Here is a 24,029-nt window from a genome sequence, read left to right as displayed (position 1 = left end):
ACCAATAAATGATTATTGGCACCAAGAAATGATTATCAACACTGAAAAATGATTATCGGCATCGATAAATAGACATTTTTATAAATAATAATTAGTTCCACATATGACTTTTATCGACACCAAGAAAAGATTATCGGCACTGATAAATAGACATTTCTATAAATAATAATTTATTCCACATATGACATTTCTCGGCACCAAGAAATGATCGGTACGAAGAAATGATTATTGACACCAATAAGTAGACAATTCTATATAAATAATAATTGGTTCCACATATTACGTTTGTTGGCCCTAAGAAATAATTATTGACACCAAGAAATGATTATCAATTTCGGTAAATAGACATTTCTATAAATAATAATTGATTCCACACATGACGTTTATCGACACGAAGAAATGATTACCGGTACCAAGAAATGATTATCGACACCAATAAATAAAAAATTCTATATAAATAATAATTGATTCCACATATGACGTTTGTTGGCACCAAAAAACGATTATTGACAACAAAAAATTATTATCGACATCGATAAATAGACATTTTTATAAATAATAATTATTTCCACATATGACGTTTATCGACACCAAGAAACGATTATCGATACCAAGAAATGATTATTGACACCGATAAATTGATAATTCTGTATAAATAAAAATTGGTTTTACATATGACGTTTGTTGACACCAATAAACGATTATTAACACCAAGAAACGATTATGGACATCAAGAAATGATTATCGACACGGGTAAATAGACATTTCTATAAATAATAATTAGTTCCACATATGACGTTTATCAACACCAAAAAACGATTATCAACACCAATAAATAAACAATTCTATAAATAATAATTGATTCCACATATGACATTTAACGGCACCAAGAAATGATTATCCGCATCAAAAAATAATTATTGACATCGGTAATTAGTTTCAGTCCGATTCTTCTCCGCCTCTCCTTATTCTCAGGGTTGAGAATAAAGAGAGGCGGAGAATGAGTACGATTGAGATAATACACAAAAACCAATCTGGTAATTCATACAAACAACAGCAGCAGCATGGCTACAGACAGACATGATAACAGCCTGTTATAGATATGTATAATGATGCATATTATTCAAGCTCAGAGATTGAACATAAGGAAAGATGGACAACATATATGACTACACTACGTCTCTTTACAAATGCCCTGATACCGACGGCAGAGACAGCTGTCCAGTAAGACAGAGGACGATCATGCAGCGCTCAAGCAGTTTTCCCAAGTCCCATATGTTGAGCTGAAGCTGCCACCGCCACTTTGCTGGGCATGCTCGGAGATAACTGCACGGGCACAGAGATCCCAGGTCCTTGCTATCTCCCCAAGTGACATAGGTTGTGAAAGGCTTCTGAGAAATATGCTAAACCTGGACTTTGCTTTCATTGAGAGATCTTCATACTCCTTACTGTCAAAGTAATACAGGGCAAATACACTTCTAAATGCCATGAATTAATAAATTACCCAATACACTTCCTAAATCCATATATTGAATGTTCCACACCCATTCAATCAATATACATGTTCTAGCATTCCCCAAAAAGAAAATAACAGCACGAGGAAAAAGAGACCTATAATAAATAATTAGGAGGGAGAGAGAGAGAATGTCATGTTCCTTCACCTGATTTCAACTGGAAACTTGTCTAAGAGTATTGGCGAGCATTTTGGATAATTCGTGGGAATCATTAATCGTAAGGGCTGAATTGGTGACTGCATGAGAATAAAGCACAAATGAATACAGAGGCATGCATGGTGCATATGGGTAATGTCATAACATACTGGTGTGTTTGAACGCCCACCATTTGTGCTGAAGCATATTGTGATTTCAAGTTTGGACTCAGAGCCACGGCACTGAAAGAGCACTTAACAATAGTTCCTTCACCTCCTTCAGCAGCAGCTGTAGTTGGATCAACATCTTCGTCACTAATATCAACCACTGTGTCTATAAATCGCTGATTTATTTCCCTTATCTCTTCCAGAAGGGAACGATTAGCCTACAAGATGCATCCTATGGTCAATGGGGATTTTGCAAGCATTGTCTGCTCCAAGTGAGCAACGTAGCCAAACAGAGAAAGGGACATGAGTAGAACACTTAAGACTGATATACTGGAGATAAACACACACTCACGTGACATTAGACACATATGGCAATATTAATTCAAAATTTCTAATGAAAAGATTGTTCCTTTCGTCTATCTTAATGCGTGTGTCCAAAATCACAGCATTATTAACTATCAAGCATCACCCACTACTACTTCCATTTCTTTTCTATTCTATTCATATCTTCACCTTTCCAATGAAAAGACATCTTGGAAGATAATATTAGAATAATATGATTTATTGTAGTTGCAAAATCTCGAGCTTTTTTTCAAAGAAGACCGCCTTTGTTTAGTGCAGTTGGCATTCTACCATATTGACTGCTTCGTAATTAGCATATTATCTTCGTTCAGTAAGCAGAAGCAACCAACTTAAAAAGAAATGCAAGATATAGTCCCTATAAGAACTTGGACAAAAACGTTAAATAGCAAGTATGTCAACCGGTACAATGGTGCATATAACATGAAGTAAACTGGCATGGCAAACTCAACAACCAACTACAATTTCAAAAGGAGTATACCACAAGCCAAGAGTAATACCTCTATTCTAGGCCTCTTCACACCCGATGATGCAGTGGACTCCAGTTCAGATGTCTCTAAACCACTTAATTGCTTAAGGCTGTCAGATCCAGCTGATGAGACAACACTTAAGGGCATGGCACTTGTGTAGCGCCACATCTTCCTTGTTCCACTTATTCCATCTTGAGTGATGAAATTTCTTGCCTGCAGACGACACTTTGTCATGGCAACCAAATCCTCACCAACTGCTGCTCTAGATCCAGTACCTGGTGCTGATCCTGCAATCCTATCAATCATACTGACAACTGAACCAATGTCACTCACAGATGCACTCAATGCTTGAGGTGACATAGACTTCACCTGAAAATTTTAATTGAAGCACAATGATGATATTGGCAACTATAAGTCTTAAGCACCACAACAAAAGAACAGGAGAAGGGGGGGGGGGGGGTTGGGAATTTCACTAACTGCTTTCATCAGACGCTCAATGGGCTGTTCCGTGATGCTTGATTTCCCAGGAACATTAATCAAAGCATTAGCATGAGCTCCATCTGGACTGGTAAATTCTGCAAGCAATGGAGAGGCTGATATCCCAGGGGTCCCAATTGCCAGAGATTGGGCTGGTGCTTGTGCACCAGTCATTTGTTGGGGCCCGATATTTCCAGCATTTGAGGAAATACCAGATATGAGTTTTTCAGAGTCCCCTGGCATAGGAGAAGGGGCTAAGGGAGTTGAAGGAGATGGGACCACAAAAGGTGAGTTTGCGGTCTGCAAAGGGGTTCCAGATTTGGTGAGAGATGATAACAGGTTTTGCTGGTCAACCTGTGGAGAAGAATGTTGAGGCATTTGAGGAGATGCAGCCTGAAGCAGTTGGGGTGAAGATGTAGGGAATGAAGCTCCAGATTTCAGTTGTTGATGCGGATAAGATGGGCGCTGGCTTGCTGAAAGATGTTGCTGGAACATTCCCGGCTTAGCACCCATTCCCTGTCTCATCTTCATCTCGCCAACATCATTCATCTGATGAAGCTGGACCATCTGGTGTGCAGGCATCTGCTGCCTTGCTTGCTGATGCAACTGCTGTTGCTGCTGCTGCAGAAACTGCTGCTGCTGCATCTGACGCTGTTGATATTGTTGTTTGAACTGCTGCTGTGTCTGTAACATTTTCTGCTCCTGCTGTTGTTTCAGATGCTGATGTTGTAGCACATTAGAATTTGACTGAAGGGGATTAATGTTTTGCTGAAGCATGGTCACCCCACTTTGAGTTGACAGGGCATTCATATTGGCCTGTTGGGGAGCGCTGACAGGATTTTGTTGCAGAGATCCCACAGGAACCTGCTGCATTGAGTTCAATGCATTTCCTTGTCCAGAATCCAAATTGGAGCCTGGCTGAAGTGAATTCATCATGTTTTGCTGAGACAGAGAACTATGCTGCAAATTAGCAATACTACTCTGCTGCATTGTTGCCGTAGAACCCTGTAAGTTCATTGACTGGGCCTGAGGGTTTATCGGATTTTCATGAGACTGAATTTGAGTAATTTGAGATTGTGACTGCTGCATGGAGTGCATTTGAGTCGGCAGAATCTGTCCTGGGCCTCCTAGCTGCTGGGAAGGAGGCTTCCTCGGCCTGTTTGAGTTTATAAAGTTTATAATCTGCTTCTCATAGGAACCCAACTTCTCCTTGAAATTGGGCACAATACTATGTTTGGGTATCTGTAAGAAATTTATAATGCGCTCCAACATAGCCTTGAAGACTTTCAGCTTCTCAACCTGCTCTGGCTTTGGTGGTTGTGGAAGAGATTCATTCTGATGAACAAAGAATAACATTTTAAGAACACCAATCCACGAACATATGCAAGCAAAAGCTAAAAGACAAACATTTCACTAAGTTAAGAAAATAACTTTGTACTTTTTTTCTTTTCCCTCTTTCCTGCTTATTTTCTTGGTGATAGACAGTGAGACTTATTTAAGATCACAAGACAATTGATTGACAGCCAATCTACACACAAATAATTTGAAGCACATTCATGCCTTGAACCATCTAACGTGACAATGAACTCACAGGAATATATGTGAGGCACAGCTAACCTGCTGAAATTTAGCAGCAATTTTTTGGTGCATTTCATTCAATTCAGGCAAGTAAGTCTCCTTCAAGGCTTTGATCTGCAAAGTAAAAGTAAGATATATATTTAGCTAATTTGTTTATAATGGTTTCCACAATCAATCAAACAGCTTTCTTGCATCTACATGCTGATGGAGAATTAACCATGAAAAAGATTCAACCATGCCCATTACTTGAGGACTCACTTTCCCTGCCAGGTTAGTAATTACTAGATTATATTAAAATGAATGGCATATTGAATTCATCACATATGACCGTCATCTGGTTATAATGTTCTCTCTACAGATGCTTACGCAATTTGGCATATCATCTAAATACTTGAAGTAGAAATGTACAAAGCTGGAGAAACTATGTCAAGTTAACCATGTAAGTAAAACCTTTGACAAATACCAAAGTACGAGTAATGACGACACACTGCCATGCACCACGGAAATATCTGTTCATGCCATGAACTATGTATTACTCTCTCCATTGTGCTAAACTCAACATAAACAAAGGAGGACGGGCAGTGGAGAGGTTCCATGTCCCCAAAATTTTCATTGGACAACCCAGGATTCATGTCATTCCCAGTTTAGGTTTTTCCATCCATGCATTGCATCATGGAACAAAAGAAAGGCATAAAAAAAGGGCCTGTTGTTGGGTGAAATGGAGAGAGAGAAAAAAGAAGGGGGGGATCAGCTAGACAAAAAGATGTTAAGAATTTCTATCATCAAGTTTTGTGGAGGTCTGCATACATCTTCCATGTCCCCGACCCAGGCCTTGCGGGAGCCTTGTGCACAAGTATTGTTTACCTTTTAGGCTTTTACCCATATGGGCCATATCATAAGCAGTTTTTATTCAATAGAAAATGAGAAAACAACAAATTACCTTTTGATAGACTTCCTCTTGCCAATCAGCCCCGTCAGCATGTCCTGTTTGGGCTGTGGAATCTAGAGATGCTACACAAAAAAATGCACGTCAAATAAGAGACTTGTGTACAATGGAAAACTGCATAGAACTTATTAGGCCAACCAATCTCATAATTAACAGAGATAACTCTAAATGAAATTATCAAATCCTAAACAGGAATCCCAATGTTCATTTAATTGGAGTTATGAAAAAAATGAAATGAACAAAAGTTTCCCAAATAGCAAAAACTAATTAATTATTGAAAGAAAATATAGAAGTCGTTAGGGACAAATTTGTGGTAATCTATATTCATTGGTGGTTTCAGAAGAATTCCTCACAATCAAGATAAGTAGCAGAGGTAACAACACTTTGCCAGAAGCAAAGATGTCAATAATCACTTTTTTTTGTGAAGCAAACTAAATTTATTAAAGGAGCTCCAAGGCGGTGCAACCCAAATGTTGGTAATCACAAAAGCCAGTACCCACTTTGAAGCAACAGTCAAACTGCAACTGACAGCAAGATGTACAAATAGCTACCGCTCAAGGAGATGCCACCAGCAGTTGTAGGAGTCTTTACCAAGAGATTATATTTTAACCTCAGCACCACCTTTGAAGCCTAATAGTCTCACTTGGATGACATTGAATGCATTTTCTTTGCCATTCCCATAATTTCCAGAAGTTCGTGACATACAACCTACCCTCTAGGAGTTAAAGACACCGCTTCTTCCAACAAAGCATGCATCAACTACCAAACTCTAAGAAAATTGTTGACTTAACTTATGATAATGAATAACATTGCCAGTAATATTATGGATAGAAGGTACAAGATGTTAGATATTTAGGATGCTACAGGCCACTAATAAAAAGCATCTATAATAATCTACCTGTAGCATGAAAGCACTAAACAGAAGCAGGAAGCTGCATAAATACGACAACATACTTGATGACGTCTCTGGAAGAGCCCTTTGTGATTGATACAATTGCTTTTCCTGATCAATTACATTTTGTGCTTGAAGCAAAGAACCTGATGCTTGAAGCCTTTGCTGCATATCTCGTTGTAATGGATTAGGTTGCTGATGCAAACCCAACTGCTGTTGCAACTGTACAGGCTGTGACTGCATCTGTGACATCAATTGCTGCTGAGATGGCTGGGGTTGTGACTGCTGCCCTTGGGTTGGTAACAAATTGGACGAGTTTTGGTGTTGTTGTTGCATTGGTGCCTTTGAAGGCTGCAGCATGTGGACGGAGTGCTGATTAGTTTGCATGCTTGGATTACTAGACTGAGTTCCAAGCAATTTCTGCTGCGGCTGCTGTTGTGACAGACCAGAAATGTTAATTTGTGGGCCCAGTTGCTGTTGATGCATACCTGAGAGGTTGTTTTGCTGAGTCATCAACTGCTGCTGCTGGTGCAGGTTCTGAAGATTGTTCTGCTGGCCCAGCAACCTCTGCTGTTGCTGCAAATTCCCCACATTGTTTTGTGACCCAATTAACTGATTCTGCTGCATGTTTGATGCATTTGCCTGTTGCCCAATCTGCTGCTGCTGTGGATGCAACAATGCCTGCTGTGCCATTTGCTGTTGATGAATGCCAGCAGCCTGCTGTGGCTGTTGTTGTGGCCTAAGGACTGGTTGTTGATGTTGCTGAAGCATAGACTGAGTAGATTGTTGGGCAGAAGACTGCTGATTCTGTTGAAGACTAGATAGAGGAGCTGATTGCATCAAGGAAGGCTGCATCATGGATGATGTTTGCATACCAGATTGCTGAGAGGATTGCAACTGTGTTGGTTGTAATATGTTCTGCTGTTGCTGGATATGTGATTGCATGAGTGAATGTGGGAGATTTCCCTGCTGGAATTTCTGCTTCATGAGTAACTGCTGCGGATAATGATACTGTTGTGTGTTCTGGGACTGCTGTTGCGGTGGTTGCTGCTGCTGCTGCTGTTGTTGTTGCCCAACCACCTGTTGCCTTCCAGCCATTGGCCTTTGAGAGTTAGTGTACATATTGGAGGGCACCCCCTGTCCCATTGAATTCCCTGCTGAATTCTGGGAAACATTCGATATGTTCTGCATGTTAGAGTTCTGGCTAACAACATTGGGAATAGGAGCCTGGCTTAGACCAGCCACAGAGGACATTGCCAAACCAGCAGAACCTTGAACTCCAGCAGATGCAATGTTATTCTGGATGTTTTGGGATAATAACTGTTGGCGTGCTTGCTGACTTGATGGAAATTGCATAGGAAGCGATTGCCCTTGATTTTGAAGTTGGGACTGCATATTATGAGATGCTACTCCAGATAAAAGAACAAATTAGACATAAATTAGCATAAACATGTAAGCTTATGAATTGTGAAGACACTTGCCAAAGAAATTATGAATTGTGGAGACAACTAAAAAGTAAATATGAAGGTACAGAACAGCCACAAGAAAAAGGTTATAATCGACAGATTGAAAGGGTCTACTTCAATGCATGAGGCCTTCATGCTGCCACTCCAAAGAGAAGAAGAGTGTTAAGAATCAAGCCAGGTGCACGCCCATACACACACCCAGCAAGCCCATACATTCCTTAACCGACCACACAAGCCCACCACTACCCACATATGGACTGGTTGTAACCAACAAGCCCAATAGGCCACTACCTAGAAAGATTGTTGGTTGATTGAGGAAGGCATTTGCCCTCCTATCAATAGATCACAAGTTCCCTATCTAAGCAATGTAGGACATTCGTATCAATACCCCCACTTTATTGAGTCGACGCCCACGTCGGCTGCATTCAGTGGGGGTCTTTCACTGGGTTAGGGTCATTACCCATACCACCAGATCCACTGGTAGCCCTTTACGTAGCGACCCAATCCAGTCCCATAACTGGACGAAGCCGACGCCCACGTTGGCTGCACTAAGTGGGGGTCTTTCACTGGGCTGGGGCTTACCTGTACCACCAGAGCCACTGGTAGCCCTTTCCATGGTGGCCCAGTCCAATCCCATACCTGGACGAAGGGAGATCCAAACACCCATATGTGCAAAGACTGAACACCTCTGATACCATTGTTAAGAACCAGGCCAGGTGTGCGCCCATACACACACCCAACAGACCCATACATTCCTTAACCAACCACTACCCACATATGGGCTGGTTGTAACCAACAAGCCCAATAGGTCACTACCTAAAAAACTTGTTGACTCATTGAGGAAGGCATTTGCCCTCTTTATCAATAGATCATAAGTTCCCTATCTAAGCAATGTGGAACATTCGTATCAAAGAGAAAGGGACGAAAGTGAGACAGAAAACATAAAAAGGGGAGCAAAAGATACCTTTATTTCTTATTACAAACTCATCAGTCACTTGCAGGAAAAAAAAAGGGTGAAGAAAAAAACAAGAACAAAGAATCATCAAAGAATGAAGGGTGACAAAATCAACCAAAACATTGTGTATAAGTTCCACAATTTATCCAGACTCTCCCGAATGTATCACAAAAATGAAGATTGGATAATGTACTACATCTAACAAAAACATAACAAAACAACATGATGGAGCACAAAAAGGTGGGAGACCAGTAGAGACATGCATACACCACCATATCAAAGCAAATGTGGAGAGCAAAGAAAATATGAAAGAGTGAGAGTCATATTTTATAGTTGCATAACATAAAAGCACTATTTTGATCATTTTATTACCTTGATCAGGGGGCATGTTGCTGTTGCTCGGAGAGTTGGACTGCAAAGGATTGGGCACAGTGTTCTGGGACTTGCTCTCCATTGTAAGCATCTTCAAAGATATTTTTCGAAGATAATCTTGCTGAAAATTAAAATAAATATGAAAATTTTTAGATTTCACGGTAATGCATATTGCAACTTGCTCAATGATTTTAAGCCAGCATTGACTCTGGCTCTGCAACTTCTTCTTTTTTATCCCCTCCTTTTTTGCCCACATATTTCCATGTGACAAGCTCAAATCTCTCAGCATTTTAAGTACGTTGCTTAAGTGGGAATATATACATTTACAAATATTTGAACCCCCCAGAGACAGGGAACACTAGAATCACCCAACCACAACCACATATATCTACAGCTCCAGATTATGAATTCATGCATATATATGTCTATGTATTGGTGAATGCAGAAGACTAGGACCAAGGATTTCTGAAAGTTGGAAACTTATAATTTCAGAAGGCGGTGGGAGAAGGAGGATGACTTTGTGTTCTGTTGTCTATAAAGGTCAAGGACCCAACCTAGTTTGTACTCTGTTCACAGCAGTACCATCTTGGTGCTCAGTGCATCAATGAAATTTCCTTTTAACTTCGAAGAAAATATATGTACAAATGGAATTGGTTTAAACGAACCACACTCACAATGAAACCCGAGCAATGTAAAATTACCTGGCTTTCGGCAGCAAAATATATTTTCTCCTCAAACCTTACAGCTATTTTCTTCAGTTCTTGTAATCCTTCTTGCCCAGAAAAAGGAAGATGCCTTTTTAATGTTTCCATTCTACACACGGAAAAAATTTCATTTAATAATAGCTTTTTCTTTGATGAGATTCCTCTTAATAGCAATTAACCATTCAGTATGCACAAAAGTAGCTAGTGAGAACCATCAGCTGGAAAAGAGTGCTAAAAGTACAATAGTGAGACATCCTAAGGTGGTGTGGACACCATTTCTATTTGAGTCATTTTGACTGAATCATAAGGTATAACCATATAAAACATTCCCTGATAAGGATGAACTCCACAACTTTAGGCACTCCAACCATTTTTCTAAGAAGACTTCTAAGGAGGACTCGTTGTTGTTAAAAATTATGTTATTCCTTTCAATCCATAACATCCGCATCACAGGCATTGGAATAAGTTGAGAGAAGCTTCTGTGATGTTTTCCTTTGCCAATAGATTTCCAAGCCAGCTCCTTGTCCGCTGAAGCATTTGTGACCCCTAATGCCCAGCATGGTCAGCACATTTCCCACACCTTTGTGGACCAAGAGCAATGTAGGAGCAGATGATCAATTGGCTCCAAGTCATCCATACAGAGACAGCATCTATTCACCATAGAGTAACCCCTCTTTTGATTTATTTATTACTATCACAGGATGTAAAAATACAAGACTCATAACTACCCCTGGTTCTTAGAAAAAGAGACAAATTCTTAAATGGAATCTGAAAATATTGCAATCACATTCAGATAAAAAGATCACGAAAAAAATAAAGAAGTAGAAAAGGTAAATTTAAAAATAAGCTTACATTTTGTTGACAATTCTGAGTCTAGAATCAGGCGGCAACTGAGCTCTCCAATCACCTGTGTCCACCGCAGGTTCCCCGCCAGGAGGATTAGGCCTCCAATTGTTGGTATCCATCAAATTCTAGCTGGGGAAAAAAGAAGAAAAGAAGAGTCACCAACAGTTGTTTCACCAAATAAACAGTTCCAGCAACCCTATCAAAGACGAACAGAAGTGAATTCCACGGAACTGCTCACCAATTAAGAATACCGCAAATTCGATTCAATCTTTTTTCCTTATATAGCAATTGATTCGTTTTCCATCCGAACAGAAACCTAATTCCAATTACTCTCAACGCAAACAAAAGAGGAGACAAAGAAACCAAACATCAAAGATTCTCTTCCTCGCAATTTCGGGTTTCGGAGAAAATTGAAGAAGAATTTTAGCATAAAACAAAAATCTATATTCCGATATAAGCAGCAGCTATAAGCGAATTGCATTTCGTATGTGTATGTAGATATCAGGACGAAGAGAATGGGCACCTGTGGATTTGCAGCGATGATAGCTGAAGCTTTGAACAAAATCAGTGGAGGTCAGGCGTTGGACCCGATTGAAGAAGAAGAAATTGACTTCGCTTCAGAAGAAATCATTCGATTCGATATTGGCACTGCAAAACGATAACTATTTATGGGGAGAGGGAGCACCACTTATCTATAGATCATGTTACGGATTTTACATGATTGCCCAATTCCAACTAGACTTTTTTTCACTGAGAATATGAGATAGTCTGATTGGTCAGGTTGTCTGACCCTCAGATATAACTTTTCGTGTGTGATTTACGAGCCTTTAAAAAAAAAAAAACTTTTTCACTGGTGGTAGTATTTTTACTTTGTAATAAATGTTTTTTTTTATCTATTTTATTTTTATTTTTTTTAATAAAATGATAGGGAAATTCAAAACTCACCCACTATCTTTATCATTCTAATTAATGGCTCAGTAACAATTACTTGTGCTCCTATTAAAGCCGGGGTAAAATGTGATTATTGATTTACATTGAAGACTTGAAGTGAACAAAAGATTAATTAACTACATTTTATTATTGAAACACATCGCCAAAGATATTCAAAAAGGTGAAATTACTCATAGTTGTCTGCTGGGTCGCGTAATTCAATTTTTCATAAATAATAATTTTTGTTACTGATAATTATTAGGTTTGATAGGTGGAATAAAAAAATTCTACGAAAAGAAAAATTCCTCCCAAAAGGTAATTCTCATTTCCTCCCAAACAAGATGATAATAATTTTATATCAAGGTAATTCTCATTGTCTGTTGAGTCGCGGAATTCAATTTTTCATAAATTATAATTTTTGTTGTTAGGTTTGATAGGTGGAATTGTAGGAATAAAAAATTATAAGAAAAGAAAAATTCCTCCCAAAAGGTAATTCTCATTTCCTCCCAAACAAGATGAATTTTCCTTGAAGATTGTGATCCAAACATTGACAAGGAATGAGGATGTCAGATTGCGAGGAAAACAGCTTTCTTGATATCCTCTTTCCATTTTTCTCGCATAAAAAAAATGTTATTAGCTTATAACTCAGGAGATGTATTATCCACCTTGGATCTAAGACTTGCACAATTTTATCTTTAAAAGGATATTCTTAGTTGAAAGTGATTAAATATTTACTTACAAACTACATGGCAACTCATACCTAACCAAACAAGTCTTAACAATCTGTGTTTGCCATCTTTTGTGATCATCTCTATTTTTCAGAGCGCGATAATTAACCAATCAACGCTCAAATCTTAGAGTCCAAAATAAATAAAGTTAGGGCTTCACATGTGTGAGCTGAACACACTCACAAATGTTATTATATAATATAAGTAGTGAGAATTTATCAGAATGTGATATCCATTTAACTTATGTGGGTTTTATATGTGTATTTATAGTTAATGTTATTTAACTCGTCACATAGAATAATGTTACATCCATCCAAAATAAGACCTACATTTTGCCTCCAAATCTACGTGACAAGTTAAAAACCTTGGCTATTTAACTTGTCTAGCCCAAAATTTACTTTGCAAAAAACACATATAAAATTACTAGTCCACTGAACTGCTAAGGTCCATTTGACTTTTAGTGGGCTAGGGAGTTTACAGACTTATGGGCTTTTGAAGCACTCCAACTTTCAAACAGCCCAAGTTCCACAAACGGGTCGGGTCGAATGTCCACTTCGACCCCGATAGACCGATACGACAGAATTCCCGATCCTAGGAATTACCGTTCACCAGAGACGAATTGGATACTCGGCAACGGCATAAAGGACAGAGTCTTGCGTTGCAAGCATCGATTCTTCTGAAAGAGGAGAGGAGTATATTTCTTCAATCGTGTCCAACACCTCTCATTCCTTCACCCGAAAATCCACAGGTGCCACACCTCTTCCTCTCCTTTTGATCCTTCTGAAGAGAATGTCTTTATGTTTGATTCATTCTCTCTTCCTTTGTTTGCGTAAAAGGTAAGTGTTTTTTTTTTTTTTGTGATGAAAAAGAAAAATCAATCGCAGCATATGAGATTATAGGAAAGAAATTTTTGAATCGGAATCCGTGGATTTGGTAGTCTCAAAGTGGGAATCGGTTGTAGTGATTGGTTTTTCGTGGAATTATTTTCTGTTCTTCTTTGACAAAATAGTTTCTGGGATACCGCCTTGTTAATCATAACCATTGACACAAGTTTTGGTGAGTGACTTCTTTTTTATTTAGGTAGGATTTGATGGATACCAACAATTCGAGTCCTCCTCCTGCCGGAGATACTGCCGTGGACACCGGCGATTGGAGAGCTCAGTTGCCTCCTGATTCTCGGCAAAGGATTGTCAACAAAATGTATTACATTTGCCTTTTCAATCCTCTTTTGTTTGGAATATTTGTTGATTACATTTAAGACTTTTTTTTCCGTTTTACTTTGATTTAGTGGTTGTTGCGGGTTTAGTATTTAACACCCAAATCAAAATTGAAGAGAAAAAAGAAAAATTGAAGTTAGATGTAGACATAGAATTGGTTAAGTTAGATGTAGACATAGAATAGGTGAGCCTAAGTTAGGTTTTGTTTTTATTAGCTGTCATACTAACTGGGAATACCGTGATGGAGGTTACCCGGACTATTTTGCGGATGTTTTTATAGCCATAAAAAATGTTAAAAAGGAAACTTTGGTGCGCAAGCCTTCCACAATGGAGGTGGTGCGGTCAGCCGTGGTGGTAAGGACAAGGTTTACAAAACCTTAATCCTACTTCCGACATAGCATAGAGGCTTTTTCAATAGTATGTAATAAAATTAAGGCTAGATGATATTTTGATTGACCCCAAACTATCTCAGGGTCTGCTAAATGAATCCATACGAGAAACTTTCTGAGAATCCGTCACATGAGTTATTGTTCGGCTCATCACCATAAGTTCCAAGACAATAAGGAAGTTATCACCTTCCCGGTATTGGGCATCTCTGGTGAAGCTAATAGTCCATGAAATCCCAGATTGGGAAGTAGAGATATTGTCACTTACTCTCTTGGTATCTCCTACTTATATATATATTTTTTAATTCAAACAGACTACCACCCTAATAACTCTGCTTTGCACATGCCCAAATGATCTTACGCTTATCCTGGATCAAATACTCTCGTTTCTTATCCTATCATTCATTGTATCTCCACAAATCCAATGCAACATGGTCATTTCTGCCACTCAATTTTTGGGCATGTTGTCTCTTAGTGACCCAACATTTTGTGCGATTTTATGCACTTTAGAGCATTATAAGTCACCTTTAAGGTGTAACACATATTAGCATGTCTGAGATATTCTTAGTTGTGTGTAAATGTTAGCATGTCTGAGATATACTTAGGTCTACTTTAAGTTTCAATTTCTTGGACCTATGCTATGCTTGTAGTTTCAAAATGGAAACTACTGGTAAGAATTGTTTGTTCATGGGTCTATGAGAAGATCGGAAAAGAACCTGTACAGAGCTGAAATTTTGGTGATAATCTGGATGATTAGTTTTTCTTTTCTTTCTTTTTCAAATAAGTGTTTAATCATTTGTTACTTGTATTTTTGTTCAAACTTTATTGAGTTTTTGTAGACCGTATGATGCAGTCAAAATGACTCAACTAGGAATGGCTTCCACACCGCTTAGGGTGTCTCATTTTTGTACTTTCAGCACTCTTTCCAGTTTATGGTTCTCACTAGCTACTTTTGTGGATACTGAAAGGTTAGTTGCTATCAAATGGAATCTCATCATATAAAAAGCTATTTTAAATGAAATTTTTTTCCATTTGTAGAATGGAAACGTTAAAAAGGAATAGTCTTTATTCTTGGCAAGAAGCATTACAAATAGCTGTAAGGCTTGAGGAGAAGATATATTCTGCTGCCTTAAGCCAGGTAATTTTACATTGCTGGGGTTTCCTTGTAAGGATTGTTCATTTAAACCAATTCCATTGATAGATATATATTCTTCGAAGTTAAAAGGAAATTTCATCGATGCACTGGGCACCAAGATGGTACTATTGTGAACAGAGCACAAACTAGGTTAGGTCCTTGACCTTTATAGGAGAACAGAACTCAAAGTTCTCCTTTTTCCCCCACGCCTTATGAAATTTACAGTTTACAACTTTCAGAAATCCTTGGCCCTAGTTTTCTGCATTCACCAATGCATAGACATATAAATGCATGAATTCATAATCTGGAGCTGTGGATATATGTGGCCGTGGTTGGGTGATTCTAGTGCTCCCCTTCTCTGGGGGGGTTCAAATATTTCGATATGTATATATTCCCACTTAAGCAACGTACTTAAAATGCTGAGAGGTTTTAGCTTGTCACATGGAAATATGTGGGCGAAAAAGGAGGGATGAAAAGGAAGTTGCAGAGCAAGAAACAATGCTGGCTTAAAATCATTGCGCAAGTTGCGATATGCATTGCCTGAAATCTAAAACTTTTCATATTTGTTTTAATTTTCAGCAAGATTATCTTCGAAAAATATCTTTGAAGATGCTCATATGGGAGAACATGCCCCAGAATACTGTGCCAAATCCTTTGGAGTCCAACTCTCCAAGCAACAGCAACAAGCGAGGTAATAAAATAAAGTATAACAGTGTTTTTATGCAAAATAGCACGAACACTCTATTGTATCGGACACGGATACGCTCATACACATGCTCGATATGTGTATTTGAGTATCCGATTTTTTAATTTTTTTGGTTATCCGACACCTATTGGACACGAGCGGTTTTGTGGTGGGCCAAAAGCTGCAAACCCTAGCTGGCTCTTATATTTTTTCGTCCTTTCTTAGCCAAACATGAAAGGTGAAATCAAAATGTGCGACATTGCAGGAGATGAATTTGGTACATTGGAGGATGCTGGACACCTAAATATTGCAAAACTCTCCCTTAATGAGCCGAACTTGGAGTACTGATGATGGTGATGGTGTTCGAGATGATGATGCTGATGAGGCAATAGAAGTTTGATTGCATGATAGCTTTGTTTTAGATTTAATGTAATAAGAAAGAAAGGTACCTTTTCCTGCAAGTGACTGATGAGTGTATAATAAGAAAGAAAGTTATCTTTTGCTCCCCTTTTTATGTTCTCTATCTCATTTCTATCCTCTCTCTTCTTCTCTTTGGAGTGGCAGCAGCATGACTGCCTCATGCATTGAAGTAGACCCTTTCAATCTGTCAAGTATAACCTATTTAAGTGTTTGTTGTTGCCGTTCTCACCTTTATAATTACATTTTAGTCGTCCACACAATTCACAAGCTTACATGTTTGTTTATGCTAATTTATGTCTAATTTGGTCTTTTATCAAGCAAAAACGCTATTTGTCACAGCAATTAGGATCCTAGTGATCTCAGTTGCTGACGTGTATGGAGGAGATTAAAATTGCAAGTGGGCAACTGAGATCACTGGGATCCTAATTGTTAGGACGAGTAGCAGGGCTGTTTATCAGGTTTTTCTAAAAAACTATTCGTGGACCCAATTTTCTTTTGAAACAAACGGGAAAGAAAAAAAAGGTTTTTTTTATTTTACTTAAGAATAAAGGTTTTGTTAAAAAAATTAGATAAAACAACGGACGTGCATGGGAATTGGGAATATTAGTCCACCCACTGAACTGCTAAGGTCCATTTGATTATTTCGTGGGCTACGGAGTATACAGACCCATGGGCTTTTGAAGCGCTTCAACTTTTAAAAAGCCCAAGTCCCACAAACGGGTCGAATGAACTTTCCACTTCATGTCTCCTGGGAATCATCGTTGACTAGCGACGAATTGGATACTCTGCAACGGCATAAAGGAGAGAGTCTTGCATTGCAAGCACCGATTCTTCTGAAGAGGAGAGGAGTCTATTTCTTCAATCGAGTTCAAAGCCTGAAGGCCTCTCATTCCTTTCACCGCCGCAAATCCACAGGTGATACACCTCTTCCTCTCCTTTTGATCTTTCCGACGAGAATCTTTTGATGTTTGGTTCATCTTCTCTTCCTTTCTTTGTGTAGAAGGTAAGCGAATTTGTGTTTTTTTTGGTGATGAAAAAGAAATCAATCGCAGCATATGAGATTATAGGAAGGAAATTTTTGAATCGGAATCTGTCGATTTGGTAGTCTCATAGTGGGGATCGGTTTCTGTGATTGACGAAATAGCTTTTGGGATACTGTCTTGTTAGTCATATCCATTTATATAAGTGTTGGTGACTCTTCTTTTTTGATTTAGGTAGGATTTGATGGATACCAACAATTCGAGTCCTCCTCCTGCCGGAGATACTGCCGTGGACACCGGCGATTGGAGAGCTCAATTGGCTCCTGATTATCGGCAAAGAATTGTCAACAAAATGTATACGTTTGTCTTTTCAATTCTCTTTTGTTTGGAGTATTTGTTGATTACATTAAAGGATTTTTTTTTCTTCCCTTTTTCTTTGATTTTGTGGTCGTTATGGGTCTCGTATTTAACACTTAAGTCAAAATTAAAGAGAAAAATGAAAAATTGAAGTTAGATGTAGACATAGAATAGGTGAGCCTAACTTTGGTTTTTGTTTTTATTAGCTGTAATACTAATTGGGAGTACCGTGATGGAGGTGATCTGGACTATATAGCGGATGTTTCTATAACCATAAAAAATGTTAAAAGAAAACCATTTAGCGGATGTTTCTAGTTTTTCAGTATAAAAGGTACAACTCCCATGCTCAAGCGTCCAGCAGGGTAGGCGGTGGCGGCAGCGGCAGCAGCAGCAGCAGTAATAGCAAGATGTAAGCCATCTTACCCCAGCATAGCGGCGAGGCTGTTTCAATTGTATATAATAAAATTAAGGCCTGCATAAGAAGCTATTTTGGGTTTTAAAACTTAGTTGCAGTTAGTAACTGGAGCGCAGAACTGTAGATGTAATCACATACATAGTTCGAACTTATATATATCCTCTTAACATTTTCATCGCGTTGCATTCATTGTTTTAAAGAAAGTTTGTGAATGAACCAAGATGCATTTTAGTTGTAGATGTTGTTGCCAGGTAAAAACCTAAGAGATAGCAAGAGTCATATCTCTTGATATTAAGTGAGCTCGGGAAAAGAAAACAGCTCATGAATGGCAGGAAATGTTGCTCTCCTATTCTTAATATAGCTGTATCCATGCATTCTGGATGGTTAGTGTTTCTTTTTCTTTTTTCATTCAAATAAATGTTTAATCATTTACTTGTATTTTGATTCAAACTTTATTGAGTTTTATACGGTTATACCTTATGATGCAGTCAAAATGACTCGAATAGAAATGGTGTCCATACCACCTTAGGATGTCTCACTACTAAACTAGCACTCTTTTCCAGTTGATGGTTCTCACTAGCTACTTTTGTGCATACTGAATGGTTAATTGCTATTAAAAGGAATCTCATCAAAGAAAAAGTCATTAAATGAAATCTTTTCCATGTGTAGAATGGAAACATTAAAAAGGCATCTTCCTTTTACTGGGCAAGAAGGGTTACAAGAACTGAAGAAAATAGCTGAAAGGTTTGAGGAGAAAATATATTTTGCCGCCGAAAGCCAGGTAATTTTACATTGCTGGGGTTTCATTGTGTGGGTTGTTCATTTAAACCAATTCCATTTGTAGATATATTTTCTTCGAAGTTAATAGGAAATTTCATCGATGCACTGGGCACCAAGATGGTACTACTGGGAACAGAGTACAAACTAGATTAGGTCCTTGACCTTTATAGGAGAACAGAACTCAAAGTCATCCTCCTTTCCCCACCGCCTTCTGAAATTACAAGTTTCAAATTTCAGTAATCCTTTATTCCAGTCTTCTGTGGTCACCAATACATAGACATATATATGCATGAATTCATAATCTGGAGCTATAGATATATGTGGATGTGGTTGGGTGATTTAGTGTTCCCCGTCTCCGGGGGGTTCAAATATTTCTAAATGTATATATTCCCACTTAAGCAACGTACTTAAAATGCTGAGAGATTTTAGCTTGTCACATGGAAATATGTGGGCAAAAAAGGAGGGAATAAAAAAGAAGTTGCAGAGCCAGAGTCAATGCTGGCTTAAAATGATTGAGCTAGTTGCAATATGCATTACCATGAAATCTAAAGTTTTTCATATTTATTTTACTTTTCAGAAAGATTATCTTCGAAAAATATCTTTGAAGATGCTTACAATGGAGAGCAAGTCCCAGAACACTGTGCCCAATCCTTTGCAGTCCAACTCTCCGAGCAACAACAACAGCAACAAGCCCCCTAATCCAGGTAATAAAATGAAGTATAATAATGCTTTTATGTTACGCAACTATAAAATATGACCCTCACTCTTTCATATTTTCTTTGCTCTCCACATGGTGGTGTACGCATGTCTCTACTGTTCTCCCTCGTTTTTGTGCTCCATCATGTTCTTTTGTTATGTTTTTGTTCGATCAAGTAAAACGTTTAGATGTAGTATATTGTCCAATCTTCATTTTTCTGATACGTTGGAGAGAGCCTGGATATACAATGTTTTGGTTGATTTTATCCCCCTTCATTCTTTGATGATTTGTTGTTCTTTTTTTTTCTTAACTCTTTTTTTTTTTTCCCTGCAAGTGACTGATGAGTTTGTAATAAGAAATATAGTTATCTTTTGATCTCCTTTTTATGTTTTCTGTTCTCTTCTTCTCTTTGAAGGGCAGCATGAGTGCCTTGTAAGAGCATCTCCACTGGCAAAATTATTTCAAGCACTCTAAAATACTTTGTAATTTGTGCACATCAATTTATCAAGACTTCTCTACAATGGCTCACAATATGAAGCACTCCAAACTCAAATCTTTCAACTACAATTTCCCTCCCTTTTTTCTATTTTATTCTCTCTCTTGGTTAAACTTGCAAGCGTCAAGTGTTGATTGGTTGTGCAACTCTAAAAAATACTCTCAAGTCACTCTTGATTTTTTATTGCTTCTGTTCTTTACCTTCATAATTACATGTTAGTTGTCTTCACAATTCATAAGCTTACATGTTTATGCTAATTTATATCTAATTTGGTCTTTTTTCTCTAGTAGCATCTCACAATATGCAGTCCCAACTTCACAATCAAGGGCAATCACTTCCTATGCAGTTGCCATCGAGTCAGCAAGCACGCCAAGAGTTATTATCCCAGAACACCCAGAATAACATTGCATCTGCTGGTTTGGCAATGTCCTCTGTGGCCGGTCTAAGCCAGGCTCCTATTCCCAACGTTGTTAGCCAGAACTTTAACATGCAGAACATATCGAATGTTTCCCAGAGTTCAGTGGGGAATTCAATGGGACAGGGGATGCCCTCCAATATGTTCACTAATTCTCTAAGGCCAATGGCTGGAAGGCAACAGGTGGTTGGGCAACAGCAGCAACCTCAACGGCAGTCCCAGAACACACAACACTATCTTTATCAGCAGCAGTTACTTATGAAGCAGAAATTCCTGCAGGGAAATCTCCCACATTCACTCGTGCAATCACATATCCAGCAACAGCAGAACATATTACAACCAACGCAGTTGCAATCTTCTCAGCAATCTGGTATGCAAACATCATCCATGGTGCAACCTTCCTTGATGCAATCAGCTCCTCTATTTAGTCGTCAACAGAATCAGCAGTCTCCTGTTCAACAATCGACTCATTCTATGCTTCAGCAACATCAACAACAAATCCTTAGGCTGCATCAACAACCACAACAGACCGCTGTTGTTCATCAACAGCTAATGGCACAGCGGACGTTGTTGCATCCGCAGTAGCAGCAAATTGGGCAACAGGCAAATGCATCAAACATGCAGCAGAATCAGTTAATTGGGTCACAAAACAATGTTGGGGACTTGCAGCACCTGCAGAAGTTGCTGGGCCCGCAGAACAATCTTCAAAACCTGCACCAGCAGCAGCAGTTGATGGCTCAACAAAATAACCTCTCAGGTATGCATCAGCAACAGCTGAGCCCACAAATTAACATATCTGGTCCAAAGTGGGTACTCGCTTATGTGATTACCAACATTTTGGTTGCACCACTTTGGAACTCCTTCAATACATTTATTTTGCTTCACAAAAAAGTTATTATTGACAACTTTGCTTCTGGTGAAGTGTTGTTACCTCTGCTACATATCTTGATTGCGAGGAAGTCTTCTGAAGCACTGATGGATGTAGATTATTTCACATTTCTCCCTAACGACTTTGATGTTTTCTTTCAATAATTATTTAGTTTTTGCTACTTGGGAAACTTTTGTTCATTTTATTTTTTCATTACTCCAATTAAATGAACAATGAGATTCTTGTTTAGGATTTAATAATTTCATTTAGAGTTATCTCTATTCTGATCTTTGGTAATTATGAGATTTGTTGGCCTAATAAGTTTTGTGCAGTTTCCCATTGTACGCAAGTCTCTTAATTGACGTGCATTTTTTGCATTATTTTGTAGCATCTCTAGATTCCACAGGCCAGACAGGACATGCTGACGGGGCTGATTGGCAAGAGGAAGTCTATCAAAAGGTGATTTGTTGTTTTCTTGTTCTCCATTTAATGAAAAATGTTTATGATATGGGCAAAAGGTAAACTACACCCGCTCCTGCAGTGGGCCGAGTTGGGGACATGGAAGATGTATGGAGACCTTACCTCCATAAAACTTGATGACCAATAATTGTTAACATCCTTTTTGTCTTGCTGATCCCCCCACCCTTCTCTCTCTCTCTCTCCATATCACCCAACAACAGGCCCCTTTTTTCTGCCTTTTTTTTGTTCCATGATGCATTGATAGAAATACCTAAGCAGAGAATTACATGAATCTATGGCATTGAGTTCACCTTGGTCCAAGATCCTGGGTCGGGTAGATACTAGATATATGGCATCTTTCGTGGATGTGATGAGAACTCTGTTCCTATAAAACCATGGCAGAGTATAATGGCTATGTGGTGCGATTTGTCCAATGAAAATTTTGAGGTCGTGGAACCTCTCCACTGCCCATCCTCCTTCGTTTATGTTGAGTTTAGCACAATGGAGAGAGTAATACATAGTTCATGGCATGAACAGATATTTCCGTGGTGTATGGCAGTGCGTTGTCATTACTCGTACTTTGGTATTTGTAAGAGGTTTCTACTTCGAGTATTTACATGATATGCCAAATTGCGTAAGCATCTGTAGAGAGAACATTATAACCAGATGACGGTCATATGTAATGAATTCAATATGCCATTCATTTAATATAATCTAGTTATTACTAACCTGGCAGGGAAAGTGAGTCCTCAAGTAATGGGCATGGTTGAACCTTTTTCATGGTTAATTCTCCATCAGCATGTAGATGCAAGAAAGCTGTTTGATTGATTGTGGAAACCATTATAAACAAATTAGCTAAATATATATCTTACTTTTACTTTGCAGATCAAAGCCTTGAAGGAGACTTACTTGCCTGAATTGAATGAAATGCACCAAAAAATTGTTGCTAAATTTCAGCAGGTTAGCTGTGCCTCACATATATTCCTTTGAGTTCATTGTCACGTTAGATGGTTCAAGGCATGAATGTGCTTCAAATTATTTGTGTGTAGATTGGCTGTCAATCAGTTGTCTTCTGATCTTAAATAAGTCTCACTGTCTATCACCAAGAAAATAATCAGGAAAGAGGGAAAAGAAAAAAAGTACAAAGTTATTTTCTTGACTTAGCGAAATGTTTGTCTTTTAGCTTTTGCTTGCATATGTTCGTGGATTGGTGTTCTTAAAATGTTATTCTTCGTTCATCAGAATGAATCTCTTCCACAACCACCAAAGCCAGAGCAGGTTGAGAAGCTGAAAGTCTTCAACGCTATGTTGGAGCGCATTATAACTTTCTTACAGGCGCCCAAACATACCATCCCGCCCTATTTCAAGGAGAAGTTGGGTTCCTATGAGAAGCAGATTATAAACTTTATAAACTCAAACAGGCCGAGGGAGCCTCCTTCCCAGCAGCTAGGAGGCCCAGGACAGATTCTGCCGACTCAAATGCACTCCATTCAGCAGTCACAATCTCAAATTACTCAAATTCAGTCTCATGAAAATCCGATAAACCCTCAGGCCCAGTCAGTGAACTTACAGGGTTCTGCAGCAACAATGCAGCAGAGTAGTATTGCTAGTTTGCAGCATAGTTCTCTGTCTCAGCAAAACATGATGAATTTGCCCCAACCAGGCTCCAAATTGGACTCCGCCGGACAAGGATATGCTCTGATTTCAATGCAGTGGGTTCCTGTTGGTTCTTTGTGTCAAAAATCTGTCCACTCTCCCCGACAGGCCAGCGAGAATGCACTCCAGAATCTTGTGTTAAAGCTAATTTTGATTCTGTTATTGGTGATCATTTTATTTCAGTTGGTGCCATTGCTCCAGACAGGCGAATCTACCTATTCAATGGCTCAATTTCTACCCTAGTCAAATGGTTTGGCGGGTTAAGTGCAAGGTCGACTGAGATAGTAAAAGGTAAATAACGACACTTGTGCACAAGGTTCTCATGAGCGGAGTGATATGCTACTAATGTCAATTTAATTTTAAGAGTTCTGGATTTGAGATGATTGAGTAGGAGCATGCATGGATTTATTTATGTTGCTTTTATTTTGAACAACAATATCTAAGATTCTGATACAACTTCTGGATTAATGTTTCTCTTGGTATGTTCTTCTGTGATTTAATTCTATCAGTCTTGGCAGTGCCG

At 38.7% G+C, this 24,029-nt stretch overlaps 1 protein-coding gene and 1 pseudogene across 2 annotated transcripts; one reads left to right on the top strand and one right to left on the bottom strand.

Moving 5' to 3' along the window:
• Positions 1 to 871: 871 nt before the first annotated feature.
• LOC120011080 (mediator of RNA polymerase II transcription subunit 15a-like) lies at positions 872 to 11,562 on the bottom strand. Of its 2 annotated transcripts, XM_038862119.1 has the most exons (13): positions 11,406 to 11,556; positions 11,121 to 11,198; positions 10,889 to 11,011; positions 10,034 to 10,145; positions 9,333 to 9,453; positions 6,602 to 7,945; positions 5,642 to 5,712; positions 4,741 to 4,815; positions 3,124 to 4,458; positions 2,677 to 3,015; positions 1,840 to 2,034; positions 1,662 to 1,750; positions 1,241 to 1,448 (listed from the first exon to the last, which is right to left on the bottom strand). In XM_038862119.1, exons 3-13 carry the CDS (start codon positions 10,999 to 11,001, stop codon positions 1,241 to 1,243), a joined length of 4,002 nt encoding a protein of 1,333 aa, XP_038718047.1. In that variant the 5' UTR covers positions 11,002 to 11,011; positions 11,121 to 11,198; positions 11,406 to 11,556. The 2 variants fall into 2 exon arrangements, with proteins under 2 accessions (XP_038718048.1, XP_038718047.1); XM_038862120.1 differs by lacking the exon at positions 11,121 to 11,198 and having other exon boundaries at positions 872 to 1,448; positions 11,406 to 11,562.
• A 1,501-nt stretch (positions 11,563 to 13,063) lies between these two features.
• Positions 13,064 to 24,024, top strand: LOC120011221 (annotated as a pseudogene).
• The last annotated feature ends 5 nt before the right edge of the window (positions 24,025 to 24,029 follow it).

The sequence above is a fragment of the Tripterygium wilfordii genome, chromosome 12 (genome assembly GCF_013401445.1).
Source record: "Tripterygium wilfordii isolate XIE 37 chromosome 12, ASM1340144v1, whole genome shotgun sequence".
Classification (NCBI taxonomy): domain Eukaryota; kingdom Viridiplantae; phylum Streptophyta; class Magnoliopsida; order Celastrales; family Celastraceae; genus Tripterygium; species Tripterygium wilfordii.
This window is presented reverse-complemented; position numbering and strand designations above follow the sequence as displayed.